This window comes from Plecotus auritus (assembly GCF_963455305.1).
Source record: "Plecotus auritus genome assembly, chromosome: 7".
Classification (NCBI taxonomy): Eukaryota; Metazoa; Chordata; class Mammalia; order Chiroptera; family Vespertilionidae; genus Plecotus; species Plecotus auritus.
Genome location: NC_137774.1, coordinates 54,313,497 through 54,331,914, shown reverse-complemented (window position 1 = coordinate 54,331,914; position 18,418 = coordinate 54,313,497). Strand labels below are relative to the sequence as shown.

The 18,418-nt window shown below is 61.5% G+C and overlaps 1 protein-coding gene across 1 annotated transcript in view; it reads right to left on the bottom strand.

Annotated features, from left to right (window-relative positions):
- The window catches only part of GRAP (GRB2 related adaptor protein), a 28,961-nt gene extending 11,156 nt beyond the window's left edge, over nt 1–17,805 (bottom strand). Inside the window, exons 1-3 of the mRNA XM_080679966.1 lie at nt 17,651–17,805; nt 11,849–11,946; nt 2,865–2,987 (exon numbers count right to left, since the gene is read on the bottom strand). Of these exons, the coding sequence (XP_080536092.1) occupies nt 2,865–2,987; nt 11,849–11,946; nt 17,651–17,728 (299 nt within the window). The 5' untranslated portion in view covers nt 17,729–17,805. The remainder of the gene's footprint in view (nt 1–2,864; nt 2,988–11,848; nt 11,947–17,650) is intronic.
- Between the last annotated feature and the right edge of the window lie 613 nt (nt 17,806–18,418).

Genomic DNA, 18,418 nt, shown 5'->3' with positions numbered 1-18,418 from the left:
TGGGCTATGGGGGGACCCAGCTGAGCGAGCTCTTCACAGTAGTGCCCACCGCAGGGCCCGGGGGCGCCCGGAAGGGTTTGCGGGGCCCTTTCTGCAAACAGGAGCCCTCGAGGTAACTGGTTTGGAGCTGCCAAGGATGCTGCGAACCCTCCCTGTCCAAGGCTGCCTTTCTCTGCTTCCGTGAGATTCCCGTGGCCCCAGCACCCTCACCCAGCCGCTCAGTCAACTCAGAGCAGATCATATCCGTTTATCCTTCAGAAAATCATGGCGCCATTGGCATGAGCCACACAATAGCCTGAGCAGCCCCGCCTGGAGGCAGCTGGCCACCTTTCTCGAAGGCAAGGCTGGCATGGTGGTGCCTGCTCCATGTGGACTCTGTGCCCGTGCCCTCAACACTCCTGGCGATTGCTCTTGCCGGTGGTTCCCACCCCACAGACCTGTGCCACCTCCCACCGCCCCTTTCACTCCCTCAGCCCCACCTCAGCCCGAGGCCACCCTCCCCGCTCCTCACTCGCCCCTGTTCTCCCTTGCTCTAGTCACGCCACCTCCTGGGGGTTTCCCGCATCCAAGCCCTTGTGCACCCCAGGGCCTCTGCGCGTGCTGCTCCCTGTGTCTCCACCCAGGTCCTCCTGTCTGGGGCCTGGGCAGCCTCCACTTCTGGTTCAGATATTTGCTCAGATGCCGCCGCCTCAGAGAGGCGTGTTCATCTGTCCTCTGTTTGCTGTCTCACCTACCAAGACGGAAGCCCAGGATGGCTCTCATGGCCTCTGCCCAGCCTGTGGCTCAGCGACTAGCCCCGAGGTTCTGCATCTAGACCCTCCCGGCCCAGGGGAGGGGCCGAGGCTGCCACCTCAAATGTGCCTCTTTGGGATGTCGAGTTGTTATTTTTAAGAAACAGAAGACTCAGGGGGAACCGTTGACGTTCCCTTTGCCTAAAAGAATGGAGAGAGGACCCGCTGCAGGCAGTGGGCGTCACGCAGGGAACTGGTTCCACGTGAGGGAGCTGTGACGACAGAGGGACTCAGCGAGGCCCTGTGACCGAGCCTTTGGGGCCACTGGTAGCCATGGCCCAGCGGACATTTCTTCACCCAGCATTTGGGTTTCCATCTCCACGTGAACTCCTCCCTCCCTGTGAAGTCCCAAACCACAGCTTTCCTTTCTCTTTAGCTCAAGATGGCAGCTAGCCTGAAACCCCGTCTGACTCCAGGTGCCGTCTCCTTATGGAGCCCCCATCTGTACACATGTGACTAAATTTGATTATTCTCCAGATAGTCTGTCTCATGCATTTTAATTGTTTGACCAGCCGGGAGAACTAAGAGGGGGAAGAGGGGGAAATTCCCCTTCTCACACAGACACTGGAGATAGGAAGGACAGAGACCCACCAGGGCCTGACCCCGCCACCCCACTCCTGTGCCTGCTCCCAACTTCCAGCCTGGACCCCCATCACCTCATGTGGCCTTGGGTCTGGCTGCCACCCCATGCCTGAGGAGCTGCCTTGTCTCAAAGCCAGACACTCCTCTGCAGCCATCTTGCCTCCATGCCAGGCACTATTCTAATGGCTCTTGATATACTGACTTAGTTCATCCCTGCAATAACTCACTGTACGTGTGAGGAAACAAGCACAGAGAGGGTGAGTGGCTTGTCCAAAGTCACACAGCCAGGAAGTGGCAGAGCCAGAATCTGAACCCAGCAGCCTGGCTCCAGAGTCCGTCCTCTCAGCTATGTCCCCATATAGTTGAGAGGCAGGATAGTAAGGAGCTAGAAAAATTCCTTGGCAAGCAAATGGAGGAAAGTGAGACAGAGAGCTGAGCAAACTGGCCAGCAATTTACAGCGACACAGAAGTCTCCTCCCTAGAGATCACAGCGAGGCCTCAGTTGTATTTCAGCTCCAGGCCCAGAAAAGCAGCGAATCCCGGTGGGCGGCACCAGGAGCAGCTGCCATGACCAACGACCCCCTGCCCTGGTGCCTACCAATCAGTGGAGACCCCCGACCCTGAAGGGACACCCCTGGAAAGCTGATGAATATTCTATTGAGACTTCCCCTGGGACCTCCCCTAAATGCCCAGCCTTTAAACACTCCAAGAGGGACCCAGCCTGCACTCTCCCTCTCAGGAGCGCGCCCATGCTTTTCTCTTCCCCTCAGGTGGGCACCTCCTACACTCCACGGGACCCCACAAGACTTGCAACCAGGGGTGCAATGGGCAGCGGCAGCTCATCCCGGGCTCACCCTCCGATCTGATCCTGTCTCCGAGGCCCCTTTTCTCTGACTCCTTAGTGAACGGAGAAGCCCCCCCAGGCTCTCCTGCTGCTTCCATCCCGACCCCTTCCTTGTCTCATTGCCCCAGCTTCAATAAGCATCCTCGCAGTCACCTGGACTCACGGTGTGAACTCTTTCCTGCACCAAGTCAAGAACCACACACTACCGGCCAGCCCTGGGCAGACCTGCTCTGGGTCAGTCCCTCTGCCCCCCAGGAGCAGCAGGACCCTGTCAGAGTACAACCTGAAGACCTGCCCTGGTGCCTGGGTGTCTCCTGTCCCTAGTCGTTCCCATCACATAAGCCACCTGCACCTTCTTCCTCCCTGAGGATGAATCTTCGGCCCTTACTAGTCATAGAATAATGTCCAGACCCCTAGCCTGGCACTGGAGGCCCGAGCCTGCTTTTCAAGCACATCCTTACTGCCCTGGAGGGGGTGTCCTCCCCTAACCCCCAGATGGTCACTGCTTCCAGGCATTTGCTGGGGCTGCTCCTCTCCAGGGACGCCATTTCTGCCACCTCAGTCTGTAAGCCTGTTCGGTGCTTGGACACAGCTCAGGTGCTGCCTCCCTGCCCACCCGCCTTGCCCCCTTGCAGGTCACAACTCACTTCACAGAGATGGAGAACTCCCCTGGGGAGCTCTCGCTCTCCCGGATCAGGAAGGCTCCCAGGTAGTTCCGCCTCATCAGAATCTCTTCTGCCAGCTGCCGGGAAATCCTGCCCGAGTACCACCTGCAGAGAGAGGGGACAGGTGAAGGCAGTGGGGGGGGGGGGGGGGCGCGGGGCGGGGGGCGGCGCCTTCTCTGCGCCCAGTGCTCAACATCACTCGTCCTCAAAGCAGTCCCGAAATGCAGGAGATCTCATTGCACCCATTTTACAGATGAGGAACCTGAGGCACAGAGAGACAAAGCAACGAGCCCAAGATTACGTGCTGTGGCAGGCAGGAGCTGGGAACCAATCCCAGCCTTCTGGCTTCCGGGCCCAATCCCTTCCCACCAGGCCAGGAAAACACATACCATCAGGAAAACAGAAATATCAAACCTCAGTGATATCAAACCCAGCCAACCCCAGCTGAGCTTTTCCGTTTTAGATGGTAGACTCTTTTTTATATATGTAAATATTTTTTTATTGATTTCAGAGAGAAAGGGAGAGGGAGAGGGAGAGAGAGATAGAAACATCAGTGATGAGAGAGAATCATTGGTTGGCTGCCTCCTGCACACCCCACACTGGGTTTGAGCCTGCAACCCGGGCATGTGCCCTGACCGGGAATCAAACCCAGGACCCTTCAGTCCGCAGGCCAACATTCTATCCACTGAGCCAAACTGGCTAGGGCTGAATAGTATATTCTTAAAAGTGAAAAAATAAAATAAAAACAATGACAAAAACAATAGCAGCTTTTATCTGATGAGGAAGGATCTCACCCTATACCCATTTCACAGATGCACAGACTGTGGCCACCTGGACTTTTCTCACAGGCACAAGTCCCTTTTCTGCTACCCAAACAGAACTGGGTAAACAGAAGGTGCCTGATTAATGCTTAGAATCTTGCAAGGCCCCCACCACCCTCAGAGTCTGGAAGTAAAAGGCTGGGATCCAGCTTTTCTTTCTGCCCATCTGCCGCAGGACTCCAGGCAGTTCCTGTCCCCACCCCAACGCCTGCCTGCCTGGCTCCTATCCTTGGAGAGTCCAGGTTTCAGCCCCTCATTGTTGGGGGAGGGGTGGGAACGATGGCTGGAGCAGCCAGTCTCCTGGTGGGACCATGGCCACCAAGGTCGACGGCAGGTGTAGCGGCAGGGCTGGCGCGTCCTGCCCATCTCCCCACTCGCCACTCGTGTCCCCTGTGCCCCTACGCTTGCAAACACTGGGGTTCTGCCCGAGGGCTTTCCCTGGTGCCTGGCACACTCGGCCCGTGTGCTGAGCCCTGGAACTCTCAGAGATGGCTGATGACCAGGGCGCAGGTGGACAAACAGCCAGCCCCAGCCCTGCCCGATGCCCTGGGAGCCTGAGCCTCTCCGGGCTGCCCTGGTCCCACTAACTCACCCTGCCTGCTCCTGCCCGCCCACTTCCCACTCCAAAGCCAAGCCCTGGCCTCACCCGGGTCTCAGGCCCTGCCTCCGCAAGAGCCCAAACCTCAGAAGTGAGGTGCCAACCAAGTGCTGCCCCCAGACAGTGGGCGTCCTGGGAGCAGAGGCAGGGAAGTGGTTGTTGCATGTGGAGGGCCAGGACACCCCCTGGAGAGCTCAGCCTGGGTCCTGGAGTCGGGGGGGAGGGGGGGGTCCTGGTCAAAGCCCCCGCCAGAGGCTGAGCTGACCATGGAGGCCGCCTGGGGCCAGGAAGGGAACCCTCTGCCCAGAAGCCTCGGCAGGACACATGTGCAGGCCCACAGGGCTCCACGTGGGCGTGTCCTGAGGGCCTGGGTATCTTCAAAGAACCCACAAACCCCACAGGAGGTGTCAGCATGTGGGCGGCCGCCACCCTCAAAGGGTGTTGCAACCACACCTTCCAAGGAGGCCAGCCCTGCCCCACCAGAGGGAGCCGGCTGGTCCGGGGCCCCTCCCTGGGGCGACAGAAGCAAGCACTCCTCACTGCCCAGAGCCTGTTCTCTCCACCGCCTGCTCCTCCACTAGGGGCACCTAGCCTAGTCCCCCTTCTCACTGATATGGAAAGTGAGCCCAGAGAAGGTCACAGATTCCCTGGCAGGTTACACAGCAAGTCCCTGACCTTAGACTCTCCCTCAACCCCAGTTACTCATAAGGGATCCCCCACCGCCCTTCCTGGGGAGCACAGCCCAGGCTCACAGCCCCGCTGCAAATCCCACTCTGCCTGTAGCCAGCCAAGTAACCTGAACAAGCCACTGGACCTCTCTGTGCCTCTCTGTGCCTGCTGCGCACGCGGTTTTCCTGCAGCTGCTGCTGTCATGAGCCGGCTCCAGCCCTCACCCTGCGCATCCCTCCCCATGTGCCTCCTCCCCATGTGCCTCCTCCCCCTGTGCATCCTCCCCCTGTGCCTCCTCCCCCTGTGCCTCCTCCCCCTGTGCATCCTCCCCCTGTGCCTCCTCCCCCTGTGCCTCCTCCCCCTGTGCCTCCCTTTTTCCCCCTGTGCATCCTCCCCCTGTGTCTCCTCCCCCTGTGCCTCCCTCCCCCTGTGCATCTTCCCCCTGTGCCTCCCTCCCAATGCGCCTCCTCCCCATGTGCATCCTCCCCCTGTGCATCCTCCCCCTGTGCCTCCTCCCCCTGTGCCTCCTCCCCCTGTGCCTCCTCCCCTTGTGCCTCCCTTTTTCCCCCTGTGCATCCTCCCCCTGTGCCTCCTCCCCCTGTGCCTCCCTTTTTCCCCCTGTGCATCCTCCCCCTGTGTCTCCTCCCCCTGTGCCTCCCTCCCCCTGTGCATCTTCCCCCTGTGCCTCCCTCCCAATGCGCCTCCTCCCCCTGTGCATCCTCCCCCTGTGCATCCTCCCCCTGTGCCTCCTCCCCCTGTGCCTCCTCCCCCTGTGCATCCTCCCTCTGTGCATCCTCCCCCTGTGCCTCCTCCCCCTGTGCCTCCTCCCCCTGTGCCTCCCTTTTTCCCCCTGTGCATCCTCCCCCTGTGTCTCCTCCCCCTGTGCCTCCCTCCCCCTGTGCATCTTCCCCCTGTGCCTCCCTCCCAATGCGCCTCCTCCCCCTGTGCATCCTCCCCCTGTGCATCCTCCCCCTGTGCCTCCTCCCCCTGTGCCTCCTCCCCCTGTGCCTCCTCCCCCTGTGCCTCCCTCCCCCTGTGCATCTTCCCCCTGTGCCTCCCTCCCAATGCGCCTCCTCCCCCTGTGCATCCTCCCCCTGTGCATCCTCCCCCTGTGCCTCCTCCCCCTGTGCCTCCTCCCCCTGTGCATCCTCCCCCTGTGCATCCTCCCCCTGTGCCTCCTCCCCCTGTGTCTCCTCCCCCTGTGCCTCCTCCCCCTGTGTCTCCTCCCCCTGTGCCTCCTCCCCCTGTGCATCCTCCCCCTGTGCCTCCTCCCCCTGTGCATCCTCCCCCTGTGCATCCTCCCCCTGTGCCTCCTCCCCCTGTGGACCCTCCCCCTGTGCCTCCTCCCCCTGTGCCTCCTCCCTCTGTGCATCCTCCCCCTGTGCATCCTCCCCCTGTGCCTCCTCCCCCTGTGCCTCCTCCCCTGGTGCCTCCTCCCCCTGTGCCTCCTCCCCTGGTGCCTCCTCCCCCTGTGCCTCCTCCCCCTGTGCCTCCCTTTTTCCCCCTGTGCATCCTCCCCCTGTGTCTCCTCCCCCTGTGCCTCCTCCCCCTGTGCCTCCTCCCCCTGTGCCTCCCTCCCCCTGTGCATCCTCCCCCTGTGCCTCCTCCCCCTGTGCCTCCTCCCCTGGTGCCTCCTCCCCCTGTGCATCCTCCCTCTGTGCATCCTCCCTCTGTGCCTCCTCCCCCTGTGCCTCCTCCCTCTGTGCATCCTCCCCCTGTGCCTCCTCCCCCTGTGCCTCCTCCCCCTGTGCCTCCTCCCCTGGTGCCTCCTCCCCCTGTGCCTCCTCCCACCGTGGACCCTCCCCCTGTGCCTCCTCCCCCTGTGCCTCCTCCCCCTGTGGACCCTCCCCCTGTGCCTCCTCCCCCTGTGTCTCCTCCCCCTGTGCATCCTCCCCCTGTGTCTCCTCCCCCTGTGCCTCCTCCCCTGGTGCCTCCTCCCCCTGTGCCTCCTCCCCCTGTGCCTCCTCCCCCTGTGCATCCTCCCTCTGTGCATCCTCCCCCTGTGCATCCTCCCCCTGTGCCTCCTCCCCCTGTGCATCCTCCCTCTGTGCATCCTTCCCCTGTGCATCCTCCCCCTGTGTCTCCTCCCCCTGTGCCTCCTCCCCCTGTGCATCCTCCCTCTGTGCATCCTCCCCCTGTGCATCCTCCCCCTGTGCCTCCTCCCCCTGTGCCTCCTCCCCTGGTGCCTCCTCCCCCTGTGCCTCCTCCCCTGGTGCCTCCTCCCCCTGTGCCTCCTCCCCCTGTGCCTCCCTTTTTCCCCCTGTGCATCCTCCCCCTGTGTCTCCTCCCCCTGTGCCTCCTCCCCCTGTGCCTCCTCCCCCTGTGCCTCCCTCCCCCTGTGCATCCTCCCCCTGTGCCTCCTCCCCCTGTGCCTCCTCCCCTGGTGCCTCCTCCCCCTGTGCATCCTCCCTCTGTGCATCCTCCCTCTGTGCCTCCTCCCCCTGTGCCTCCTCCCTCTGTGCATCCTCCCTCTGTGCCTCGTCCCCCTGTGCATCCTTCCCCTGTGCATCCTCCCCCTGTGCCTCCTCCCCCTGTGCCTCCCTTTTTCCCCCTGTGCCTCCTCCCCCTGTGCATCCTCCCCCTGTGCCTCCCTCCCCCTGTGCATCCTCCCCCTGTGTCTCCTCCCCCTGTGCCTCCCTCCCCCTGTGCATCCTCCCCCTGTGTCTCCTCCCCCTGTGCCTCCCTCCCTCTGTGCATCCTCCCTCTGTGCATCCTCCCTCTGTGCATCCTCCCCAGTGCATCCTCCCCCTGTGCATCCTCCCCCTGTGCCTCCTCCCCCCGTGCCTCCTCCCCCTGTGCCTCCTCCCCCTGTGCCTCCTCCCCCTGTGCATCCTCCCCCTGTGCATCCTCCCCCTGTGCCTCCTCCCCCTGTGCCTCCTCCCCCTGTGCATCCTTCCCCTGTGCATCCTCCCCCTGTGCCTCCTCCCCCTGTGCATCCTTCCTCTGTGCATCCTCCCCCTGTGCATCCTCCCCAGTGCATCCTCCCCCTGTGCATCCTCCCCCTGTGCCTCCTCCCCCTATGCATCCTTCCCCTGTGCATCCTCCCCCTGTGCATCCTCCCCAGTGCATCCTCCCCCTGTGCATCCTCCCCCTGTGCCTCCTCCCCCTGTGCCTCCTCCCCCTGTGCATCCTCCCCCTGTGCCTCCTCCCCCTGTGCATCCTTCCCCTGTGCATCCTCCCCCTGTGCATCCTCCCCAGTGCATCCTCCCTCTGTGCATCCTCCCCCTGTGCATCCTCCCCCTGTGCCTCCTCCCCCTGTGCATCCTCCCTCTGTGCATCCTCCCTCTGTGCATCCTTCCCCTGTGCATCCTCCCCCTGTGCCTCCTCCCTCTGTGCATCCTTCCCCTGTGCCTCCTCCCCCTGTGCATCCTCCCCCTGTGCATCCTCCCTCTGTGCATCCTCCCTCTGTGCATCCTTCCCCTGTGCATCCTCCCTCTGTGCATCCTCCCCCTGAGCCTCCCTCCTTCCCCCTGTGCATCCTCCTTCACCCTGTGCATCCTCCCCCTGTGCCTCCTCCCCCTGTGCATCCTCCCCCTGAGCCTCCCTCCTTCCCCCTGTGCATCCTCCTTCACCCTGTGCATCCTCCCCCTGTGCCTCCTCCCCCTGTGCATCCTCCCCCTGAGCCTCCCTCCTTCCCCCTGTGCATCCTCCTTCACCCTGTGCATCCTCCCCCTGTGCCTCCTCCCCCTGTGCATCCTCCCCCGTGCATCCTCCCCCTGTGCATCTTCCCTCTGTGCCTCCTCCCCCTGTGCCTCCTCCCCCTGTGCATCCTCCCCCTGTGCATCCTCCCTCTGTGCCTCCTCCCCCTGTGCCTCCTCCCCCTGTGCCTCCTCCCCCTGTGCCTCCCTCCCCCTGTGCATCCTCCCCCTGTGCCTCCTCCCCCTGTGCCTCCTCCCCTGGTGCCTCCTCCCCCTGTGCATCCTCCCTCTGTGCATCCTCCCTCTGTGCCTCCTCCCCCTGTGCCTCCTCCCTCTGTGCATCCTCCCTCTGTGCCTCGTCCCCCTGTGCATCCTTCCCCTGTGCATCCTCCCCCTGTGCCTCCTCCCCCTGTGCCTCCCTTTTTCCCCCTGTGCCTCCTCCCCCTGTGCATCCTCCCCCTGTGCCTCCCTCCCCCTGTGCATCCTCCCCCTGTGTCTCCTCCCCCTGTGCCTCCTCCCCCTGTGCCTCCTCCCCCTGTGCCTCCTCCCCTGGTGCCTCCTCCCCCTGTGCATCCTCCCTCTGTGCATCCTCCCTCTGTGCCTCCTCCCCCTGTGCCTCCTCCCTCTGTGCATCCTCCCCCTGTGCCTCCTCCCCCTGTGTCTCCTCCCCCTGTGCCTCCTCCCCCTGTGCATCCTCCCTCTGTGCATCCTCCCTCTGTGCATCCTTCCCCTGTGCATCCTCCCTCTGTGCATCCTCCCTCTGTGCATCCTTCCCCTGTGCATCCTCCCTCTGTGCATCCTCCCCCTGAGCCTCCCTCCTTCCCCCTGTGCATCCTCCTTCACCCTGTGCATCCTCCCCCTGTGCCTCCTCCCCCTGTGCATCCTCCCCCGTGCATCCTCCCCCTGTGCATCTTCCCTCTGTGCCTCCTCCCCCTGTGCCTCCTCCCCCTGTGCATCCTCCCCCTGTGCATCCTCCCTCTGTGCCTCCTCCCCCTGTGCCTCCTCCCCCTGTGCCTCCTCCCCCTGTGCATCCTCCCCCGTGCAACCTCCCCCTGTGCATCCTCCCTCTGTGCATCCTCCCCCTGAGCCTCCTCCCCCTGTGCCTCCTCCCCCTGTGCATCCTCCCCCTGTGTCTCCTCCCCCTGTGCCTCCTCCCCCTGTGCATCCTCCCCCTGTGCCTCCTCCCCCTGTGTCTCCTCCCCCTGTACCTCCTCCCCCCGTGCATCCTCCCCCTGTGCCTCCTCCCCCTGTGCATCCTCCCCCTGTGTCTCCTCCCCCTGTGCCTCCTCCCCCTGTGCATCCTCCCCCTGTGCCTCCCTCCTCCCCCTGTGCCTCTTCCCCCTGTGCATCCTCCCCCTGTGCCTCCTCCCCCTGTGCCTCCTCCCCTGTGCATCCTCCCCCGTGCATCTGGCCCCTGTGCATCCTCCCCCTGTGCCTCCTCCCCTTGTGCCTCCTGCTCCTGTGCCTCCTCCACCTGTGCATCCTCCCCCTGTGCCTCCTCCCCCTGTGCCTCCTCCCCCTGTGCCTCCTCCCCTTGTGCATCCTCCCCCTGTGCCTCCTCCCCTTGTGCATCCTCCCCCTGTGCCTCCTCCACCTGTGCATCTCTTGAGTAGGTCTGCCTGCTGTCCTCCCTGGCAAACTTCTGCTCTAACTTCGAGGCCCCGCAGGGCATGCCCTTCCTCTGGGCAGTTCTCCTTGGGAACCCTGGGCAGGTGTGCATGATGCTGGGTGCTCAGGGAAAAGTGGGCCTGGTGGAGGCACAGGGCTTTAGGGGAACCTGGCCCCCTCCGCACCGCCCTCCACACACCCTGGGGCCTGATGGGCTGGGTCAGGCCCAGAGCTGGAGTTTCCCCACTGCTGTTTTGGGGCCAGGGCAAGGCTGCGGTTAGCCAAGGACAAAACTGGGCATGGCCTTGGTTGGGTTGTGGGCTGAACCCCTTTCCTGCTCTGTCCCAGACACAAGTGCCAGAGCTGAGCCCAGGGTTACTGCGACTGGAACACTCCACGCCCCCAACAGCCCTGGTGCATTTTTGCCTCAACCACCAGCACTACCCGACAGACCTGGCCCCATGCCACACCTTTGCCAGCTTTCCACCCTGCTCAGGGCTCCTCAGCAGCTGTGGGCCTCGGGCTCGGGTCTGCCCGGTCCCACTGCTACCTGGAGACCTCCCCAGCCCATAGCCACGACCCTGCCTGTCCTCTGTTGGCCCTTGGATGGCTGGGCAGCTTACTCTTGGCCCTGCGTTGGGGTCTCACCATCTCTCCCCTCAGGCTCTCCCTTTACTGACAGGAAGATTGTCAGCCCTGGACCCAGGCCCTGGAGTCAGCTGGGGGCTGCAGCACTGGGAGGGGCTGGAGCTCAGGCTAGGGCCCTGGGTGGGAGGGCCTGGCCCAGCACGTGAAGCGGGAGGCTGTGTCGGTGGTTTTGGAAATAACTCAGAGACAGAGGAAGAGGAAACTCTCTAGGCCCCACCCCGGCCCTGCAGCCCTCCCCTCCCACCCGCAGGGCCCCTGGCCTCCAAGGCTGACTGAGTCCCTCCCCTGCTCAGACCTCAGGCATTGTGGCTCTCCTGCCCCGCCCCCTCCCCACCCCCACCCCGCCGCTCTCCCTCATAGTTTCCTGCGCCTTCCTCCAGACTGTCTTTCTCTTTTTCCACTGAGCTAACTCCTCCGCGGCCCTCGAAGCCTCGCTCACTGCACTTCTCCCCAGATGCCTCCTCTGGGGGCTGCTCAGTGCTGCCTGCCGCCTCCCGTGCTTTCTGTCCTGGCCCCACAGGTCCGGCTGCCCGGCCCCAGCAGCTCATCATGTCTCCAGCGCCGTCCGCTGTCCAGGCGAGGCCCTGGCCGCGGCTAGGACTTGGCGAATGGCTGAGTGAGCAGCTGGGCTTTCCAGAGTCTTGGCCACTGTGAGGCCTGTTCTGGGCTGGGCCCTGCTCCCACCATTCTCAGGGCCGGGGCCTTGGATGGTGCATGGTGGGAGCCTGACTAGGACCTCCCTGGGCCAGCAGGTCCCAGGCCCTGGGATACCTGGGCCCCACACATAAGCCCCATTCGGCCTCGATCCAGGTTCTGCTTGGCCAATGTCCTACTCTCTCTCATGTGCCCCAAATGGGCACATCCGCCATCCCTCCCCTGCCGCCCTCACTCCCACCTCTCAGAGCTGGGCCAGGTGGGGACATTCGGCTGCCCAGGGGCGGGGGTGTTCATTGAAGCTGCAGGGCTAGGGCGATGGTCACTCACGGGTGGGGCTTGACTCGGATGTAGTTCTTGGGAATGAACCCCTCGGCGCCCCAGAGCTCAGCCTTGTACCAGTTCTGGTCGTCTTCCATGTTCAGGATCTGCAGGAGGAGAAACACTCAGCCACTGGAGAGAAGCCGCTGCGGGCGAGGCCCTGCTCAGAGCCTGCAGCGTCACCGTTAGCCCTGGGCACCTCAGTCCTGCACCCCCAGCCCAGGCCAGCCTGTCCCCAGGAACCGCACCGCGTCCCTGGCGGGGTTGCAGCTGGGCTCAGGCTCTGGCACCCAGACCCCAGCAGCCTGGGCTCCTGGGTTGGCCTCGAGCGCAGGATCCCACAGCATTCACACCCAGCACTAAGCCCAGGGCAGGTCAGAGTCCTCGGGGAGGCCAGGGAGCCCCAGCCCGGGCTCCGCGCCCGGGGGCCCCCTCGAGTCATCTGCACTTACACCGCCCTCATAGTCTGATTCAGGGGTGACCACTCAGCAGGAGGCGGTGGCATTCAGGCTGTGGGAGCAGGGAAAGGAGACCTCTGGGCTGGGTGAGGCTGAGGCCTGGCCTGCTCGGGTCACGGGCTCCTCGCTCACAGCACGAGGCCCCTGCACCCCACAGGTGGCTGAGAGGAACCGAAACAGCCGAGTCCGGTGGGAGTCACTGCGGGTGAGCAGTCAAGTGCCTGTGGGACCCGCAGGCCAGGCCTGCAGAGCCCCAGCATGAAGCGTGGGGCTCCCTCCTCCCTTCTCTGGGCAAGCTTTCCATGCATCGCCCTGATTTTCATACAACCCTCTGAGGTCAGCATCACCCAGGGCTACTTCACAGATGGGGAAACAGCCCCCGAGGGGGTGAGCCAGGCCGCAGCGGGGCGAGGCCGGAGGGGCGAGGCAGAGCCACACAGCAGCCAGGACTCCGGGCCTGGGGTCCAGCTCAGCTTGTTTAAGGGAGACCCTGCTCACCAGGTTTTACTCTCACTCTACCTTCCACTTTGTCTCGGACCCAAGCCTGGGAAGGGGTCTCTCCTGCTAGTCCTGCAGCAGGCCCCACGTGGCTGGGTCCTAGTGGGGACATTTGCTGAGTGGAAATACTGGGCAGAGAGCAGCATCCCCAGTAGGGGCACTGCCAGAGCAGAGGCTGGCCAGGCTGCCTGAGGCAGCCACTCAGACAAGTGATCTTCCAAGAGGAGCTGGGATGGACTTCCTGGGGCCCAGGCCCAAGCCTGACCCACACCATCAGGCACTCTCGTCTGCCCCGGGTGCTGTGAGTTCTTCCTTCCTGTCCTGCAGCCGGGGCAGGATCAGCAGCCCAGGGACAGACGGAAGCAGGTGGCTGACTCAGGAAAACTTTTGCTGAAAACAAAACAAAACAATTCTTCCAATTTATTAGAAAATTAAAGCCACAGATTCCAGGAAGATGCCCTGGAGCCTGGGGCTCTAGCCTGCTGTCTGCCCCGCCTCACCACCGCTGCCTATTTCATCACCTGGGGAGTGGGTGCGGCTGTGGCCTGCACCAAGCATGGCAGTGCCTTGTGAACGCCAAGTCCCGCAGACGTGTGAATGTAATATAGTTAATCCAATCGCTATCTTGTTTTACTTTCCTATTATCTTCATTCTGAGGATCCAGAGATGTTCTCATTGTGTACAGCAGCTGAATTCTTACTGTTAATGTGGTTCAGAAGCCCTAGACTCTCAGAGACATGGCATTCCTGCCTGGTGCGACCTGCCTTCCCCTGAGCCTCGCCCTGCAGGGCCCTCCTCCCAGGGTGCAGGTCTACTCCTGTGCCTGGGCACCTGCTATCTGCCTGGGTTGGGTTCTCACCAGCTCGTTCCCCTCCTGCTCGCCTTTCCTAACAGAAAGATGCTGTCTGCTCATCTGCTGTTTCCTGAGCACTCACTGTGTGCCTGGCACTGTGCTAAGCTCTAGCAACACAGCAGGGAACAGGAGCTTACCTTCTGGTGGGTAAAGGTCATAATAAGAAAGGAAGGAAGGCATGTGGCGGGCGGGGGGGGGGGGGGGGGCGGGAGGGGGAGGCGGGTAGAGGGCCTATAAGTGGTGGTGGACCGGAGCTTGCCTTGGGCTGGTGAGCACAGTACAGTGTGCAGATGATGTGCTGCCGAGTTGTGACCTGAAACCTGAAACAGTTCCACCCCAATAAAGTCAATAAAAAGGAAAAAAATGTTTAAAAAGGAAGGAAACAAGTCAACGCGGGAAGAATGTAGCAGTAGGTGGTCTGGGAACAACAGGATACCATAGCTGAGGCGCTGGGCTGGGGCAGGGAGGTTTGCAACAGAGGTCAGATGGGGTGGCCGAGAAACACCTCCCTGAGACCCTGATTACAGGCACCGGACGTGGAGAGATGTGGGCGACAGTGTGCAGGGCAGAGGGAGCAGCCAGCCGGGGCAGAGGGAGCAGCCAGCGGTGCAGAGGCCCTGAAGTGGGTGGATATGCAATGAACAGGGAGCAACTGAGACAGTTCTGAGGGTTTGGGCCTGAGGCTGTGGGGAATGGCTATGGGGCAGCAGGCAGGCAGGGTTGCCTGGAGGGACCCAGGTGCCACTGGCCTTCACCATGGAAATGCCAAGGTGGCCCTAGGCTCCTCGAGTCTGGGTCTTGGAGACCAGGTTATCCTTGGAGATATGGGGGTGCAGTCACCACCCACACCCTCCTCCAGCCAGGAGCAGCAGGCACCATGCCTCCAGAAATGCCGGCCCATCGAGGAGGGGGTCTTTGCTCTGGGGGAGCGTTTGTGGCCCTTTGTTCAGGCGGGGCAGCATGCCACCAAGTTTTTCTCCAAGACAAGGGCACAGATTTGCTCACTGGCTCCTGGAGGCTGGGGGGCAGGACGGTGGGCACTGCTATGCAGGGCCTGGTCCACGCCGCGCGCTCAGGAAGCCGGTTGGATGGGTGAAAGGGCCAGGTCTCAGGGCCAGTGCCCGCCCAGCGCTGCTCGCTGCTCGGAAAGGGCCACCAAGCTCCCCCGCTGGGCCACCCAGGAGAGGAAGCGGGACAGTCACATTTTTATAGTCACAAAAAGCGGCCCGACTAGTGCAAGGTGGGTGAGGCACCTCAGGAGCAAAATTAAGGGAGCTCCAAACATCTCAGGAGTCAAGATAAATAGTATTGAAGACAACATGTTATAAAAATAAGAATGAATGCAAAAACTCTGAATATGATCTTAGTTAATAATAACGTATCAATATGGATTTTTAGAGACAGAGTAAGAGAAACGTGGATGTGAGAGAGAAACATCGATCGGGTGCCTCCCTCATGTGCCCCGCACCTGCCCTTGCCTGGAACGGAACCTGGGACCCTTCAGGGCTTTGTTATCTTTTAAAACATCACTGAGGAAGCCCTTCGTGAGTATAGCTCACCTTCACAGAAAAATCCAACCCCACTCCTGCCTCCTGCCTGCCGCCACACCTCATCGACCTCCTTCTCGCTCACTATCTTCAGCCACAGACCAGCCTTTCAATCCTTCCAACATGTGAGCAGGGTCCTGCCTCCTGGCCTGGCTCCAGGTGCTCCCCAGCCAGAGCCCCAGCCGCTTGCACGCTGTTTCCTGCTCATCCTTCAGGTCTCACGCAGGCGCCACCTCTCACAGTGTGCTTGCTGTGCATCCCTCTCCCGTGTCGACTCCTCAACCCACTAGACCTTCGGGGCCAGGAGCCTCTGGACTGTCAGGCCCAAGAGGGCAAGGGCTCTGCTGTGCTTGTTGCTGTGTCCTCCGCACACACAACAGTGCCTGGAGCGAGCCGGTGCTCAGGAGCTCAACACAGAGCACACTGCTGGTTGCCAGACGAGGGGTGAGGGTGGGGTGGGGTGTAAGGGGTCAAAGGTACACATTCCAGTTTAAGATAAATAAGTGATGAGATGTAACGTGCAGCATGGAGACACAGCTAATAACACTGTTGCATGTTTGAAAGCTGCGAGGAGAGTAGATCTTAAAAGTCCTCAAAAGGAAACCGGGTAGCTGGTGAGGCGATGAACCTTACCTCCGTAGCTCACTGTGGCGACGTTGCACATACTGACGTGTGACAAGTCCTATGCTGCACAGCTAAACAAGCACAACCTTATATGCCAATTAAATCTCAATAAACCAGAACAGAATTGCTCGACATTCATTCCTTCACCATTTTTTGAGCTTAAAGGCTTCTTCCTTGGTCTCCACCCATGGGGGAGGGGGGTATGTCCCACTGGAAGGCTCCCCAGTGTCTGCTAACACTTAGTCCTTCTTCCCTCCCTCCCTCCCTCCCTCCCTTCTGTCCGTCCTTCCTTCTGTCCCTCCCTTCCATTCTTCCTTCCTTCCTTCCATTCTTCCTTCCTTCCTTCCTTCCTTCCTTCCTTCCTTCCTTCTTCCCTTCCTTCCTTCGACATTTCTCTTGTCTTATTGACAGCCTGCTGTGTGCCAGGCAGTTCTATGCCCTGCGGCTCCAGTGTGATCCTGCCCTCATGAGCTCACTCCATCCTCAGCAGCCAGCATCTCTAATAGAAGCAAATACACCAGGAATTGGCTAACGCTTTAGCAAAGGTTAGTGGGAAATGACTCATCTTGGGGTAGGAAAGGTGGGCACAGGAATCTGGGAGGCAGGGGCCGTGGGGATGTTACAGTCTTTACAATGGCCTTGGGAACACCTGATCCACCCTCTCCACTGCTGGCCATTCACCCTGAGCCCCAGTCCTCTTTCCTCACATCTAGGCTTAGGTTGGCAAGCCAGGCCTCGCTGTGGCTCTCACAGACAGGGCCTCAGCAGCCCTGTGCCCGGCCTGCCTTCATCCCCATCGGGCCACACGCCCCTGGGCCTCCAGCCAGCCGCGCAGGTGTACCTAGGAACCCGCACTCTGGCATAGGGAGGGCTTGTAGGTCCTCAAGGGGATGTGGTTCCTTTTGCGAAGCATCAACCTCCCACCAGTCCTTCAGCCTCAGGGACAGACGGTTCCTAGAGTCAAAGGACACGCGTTCAAATTGGACCTCATTCTAAGCAAGTCATGTCACCACCCTGTGCCTCAGCTTAGTCATTGGTGGGGGAGGCACCCAGCCTCCCACCTGGGCAGCTGAAGCGGGACACGGGCACACTGCTGATCTGGGTTGGCGACAGCAGGGTGGCCACAGGGTGCGCTTAAAGCTCTGGGCCAAGAGTAGGCCCAGGGCTCAGAGGGCGAGACATATGGTCAAATGGCCATTGCTGTGGGGAGGGGGTGGTGGTGGTGGGGGAGACTCGGCCAGGAGGGGCATGGCAGCTCGGCACCTGCCTCCTGGCACAGCCACTCCTGAACCCAGCGCCTGAGCAGTCTGAGGAGCCAAGACATTTCCAGAGAGAGAGCCCATAGACCCCTCTGCCCGGCCCGCCCTGGAAGGCAGGCATTCCTTACAAAGGCCCAGACAAGACGCAATGGCAGTGGTGGGACCCTCCCCCTTTCTCCTGGCTGCTGGGAGCTGGTTCTCAACACCGAAATCACAGCTCTTCACCCACAGGTCAGCGTGCACTCATTCCTCTCCCAGGACTTCCTCCTCTCCCCCTTCGCTCCCTACCCCACCCCACCCGCCTCTCGTTTTGGCAACTGACTTCTCAAATTCTTCCCTGGGAAACCCCTGCCAGACACCATGCTAATGTCTCCTTGGCCCCTCCCCATGGCCCCACAGGAGGTGGGTCATAACAACCTCCCACTTCCTAGATGGCTTGTCCCGGTAACTGGAGAAGCTGGGCCTGGCCTCCAAAGAATGGATGGACTCTTTCGGGGGGACTGTCCTGGGACCCTGGTTCTTAGCCTCCCTGTCCCATGTGGGGCCCACTCGGCCCATTCTGAGCACCCTACCTTGAGTGTGTCCCCCTTGTTGAAGGCCAGTTCATCACTCTCTGTGGCCTGGAAACTGTACAGGGCCACGGACTCCATCCTGCTGCCCCTGGTCCCCAGCAGCTGGACTCTGAGCAGGCGGCAGCTTCCTGCTTCCTCGGCAGTCAGGACTGTCTTCCTTTGTTTTGAGGGCGGGTTTGTTCTTTTGAAGCTGAGACTGAAACTCCCCTGACAGGGAGAAACAGGAAGTAGAGCTATGTCACCCAGGAGGGGTGGGACCCCAGGCACAGGCACAGGCACAGGCACGCCCTGGGGGAGTCTCTGGGCAGCCCTGGGGGTGGGTCTCTCTCCTTGTACCCATGTTACAGAGGATAAAACTGAGGTCTCCAGTGGAGAATGCTGCACGGCCATCCTGCCAGCTCAGGCATGTGTCTTATGGCCCCACCCACTAGCACCACTTCGCCAATCTGTCTGCCACATTTCCTAAATGCCATGCCTGCATGATTCTCCAGTACCCGCTGCATCAACCCAAGCTCTTCTCCTGGCTTTCAAGGCTTTTCCAAACCACCACCGCACACCCCACAGACCACCTCACACCTCTCCAGACTCACTTCGTTATTCACCTTCCCTCTATTTTAAAAAAATTTTTAATTTACTTCAAAGAGAGGAAGGGAGAGTGAAAGACAGAAACATCAATGATGGGTCAAGCCCGCCACCCCAGGCACATGCCCTGCCCTGCCCCGGAATTGAACTGTGACCTCCAGGTCGATGCTCAACCACTGAGCACAC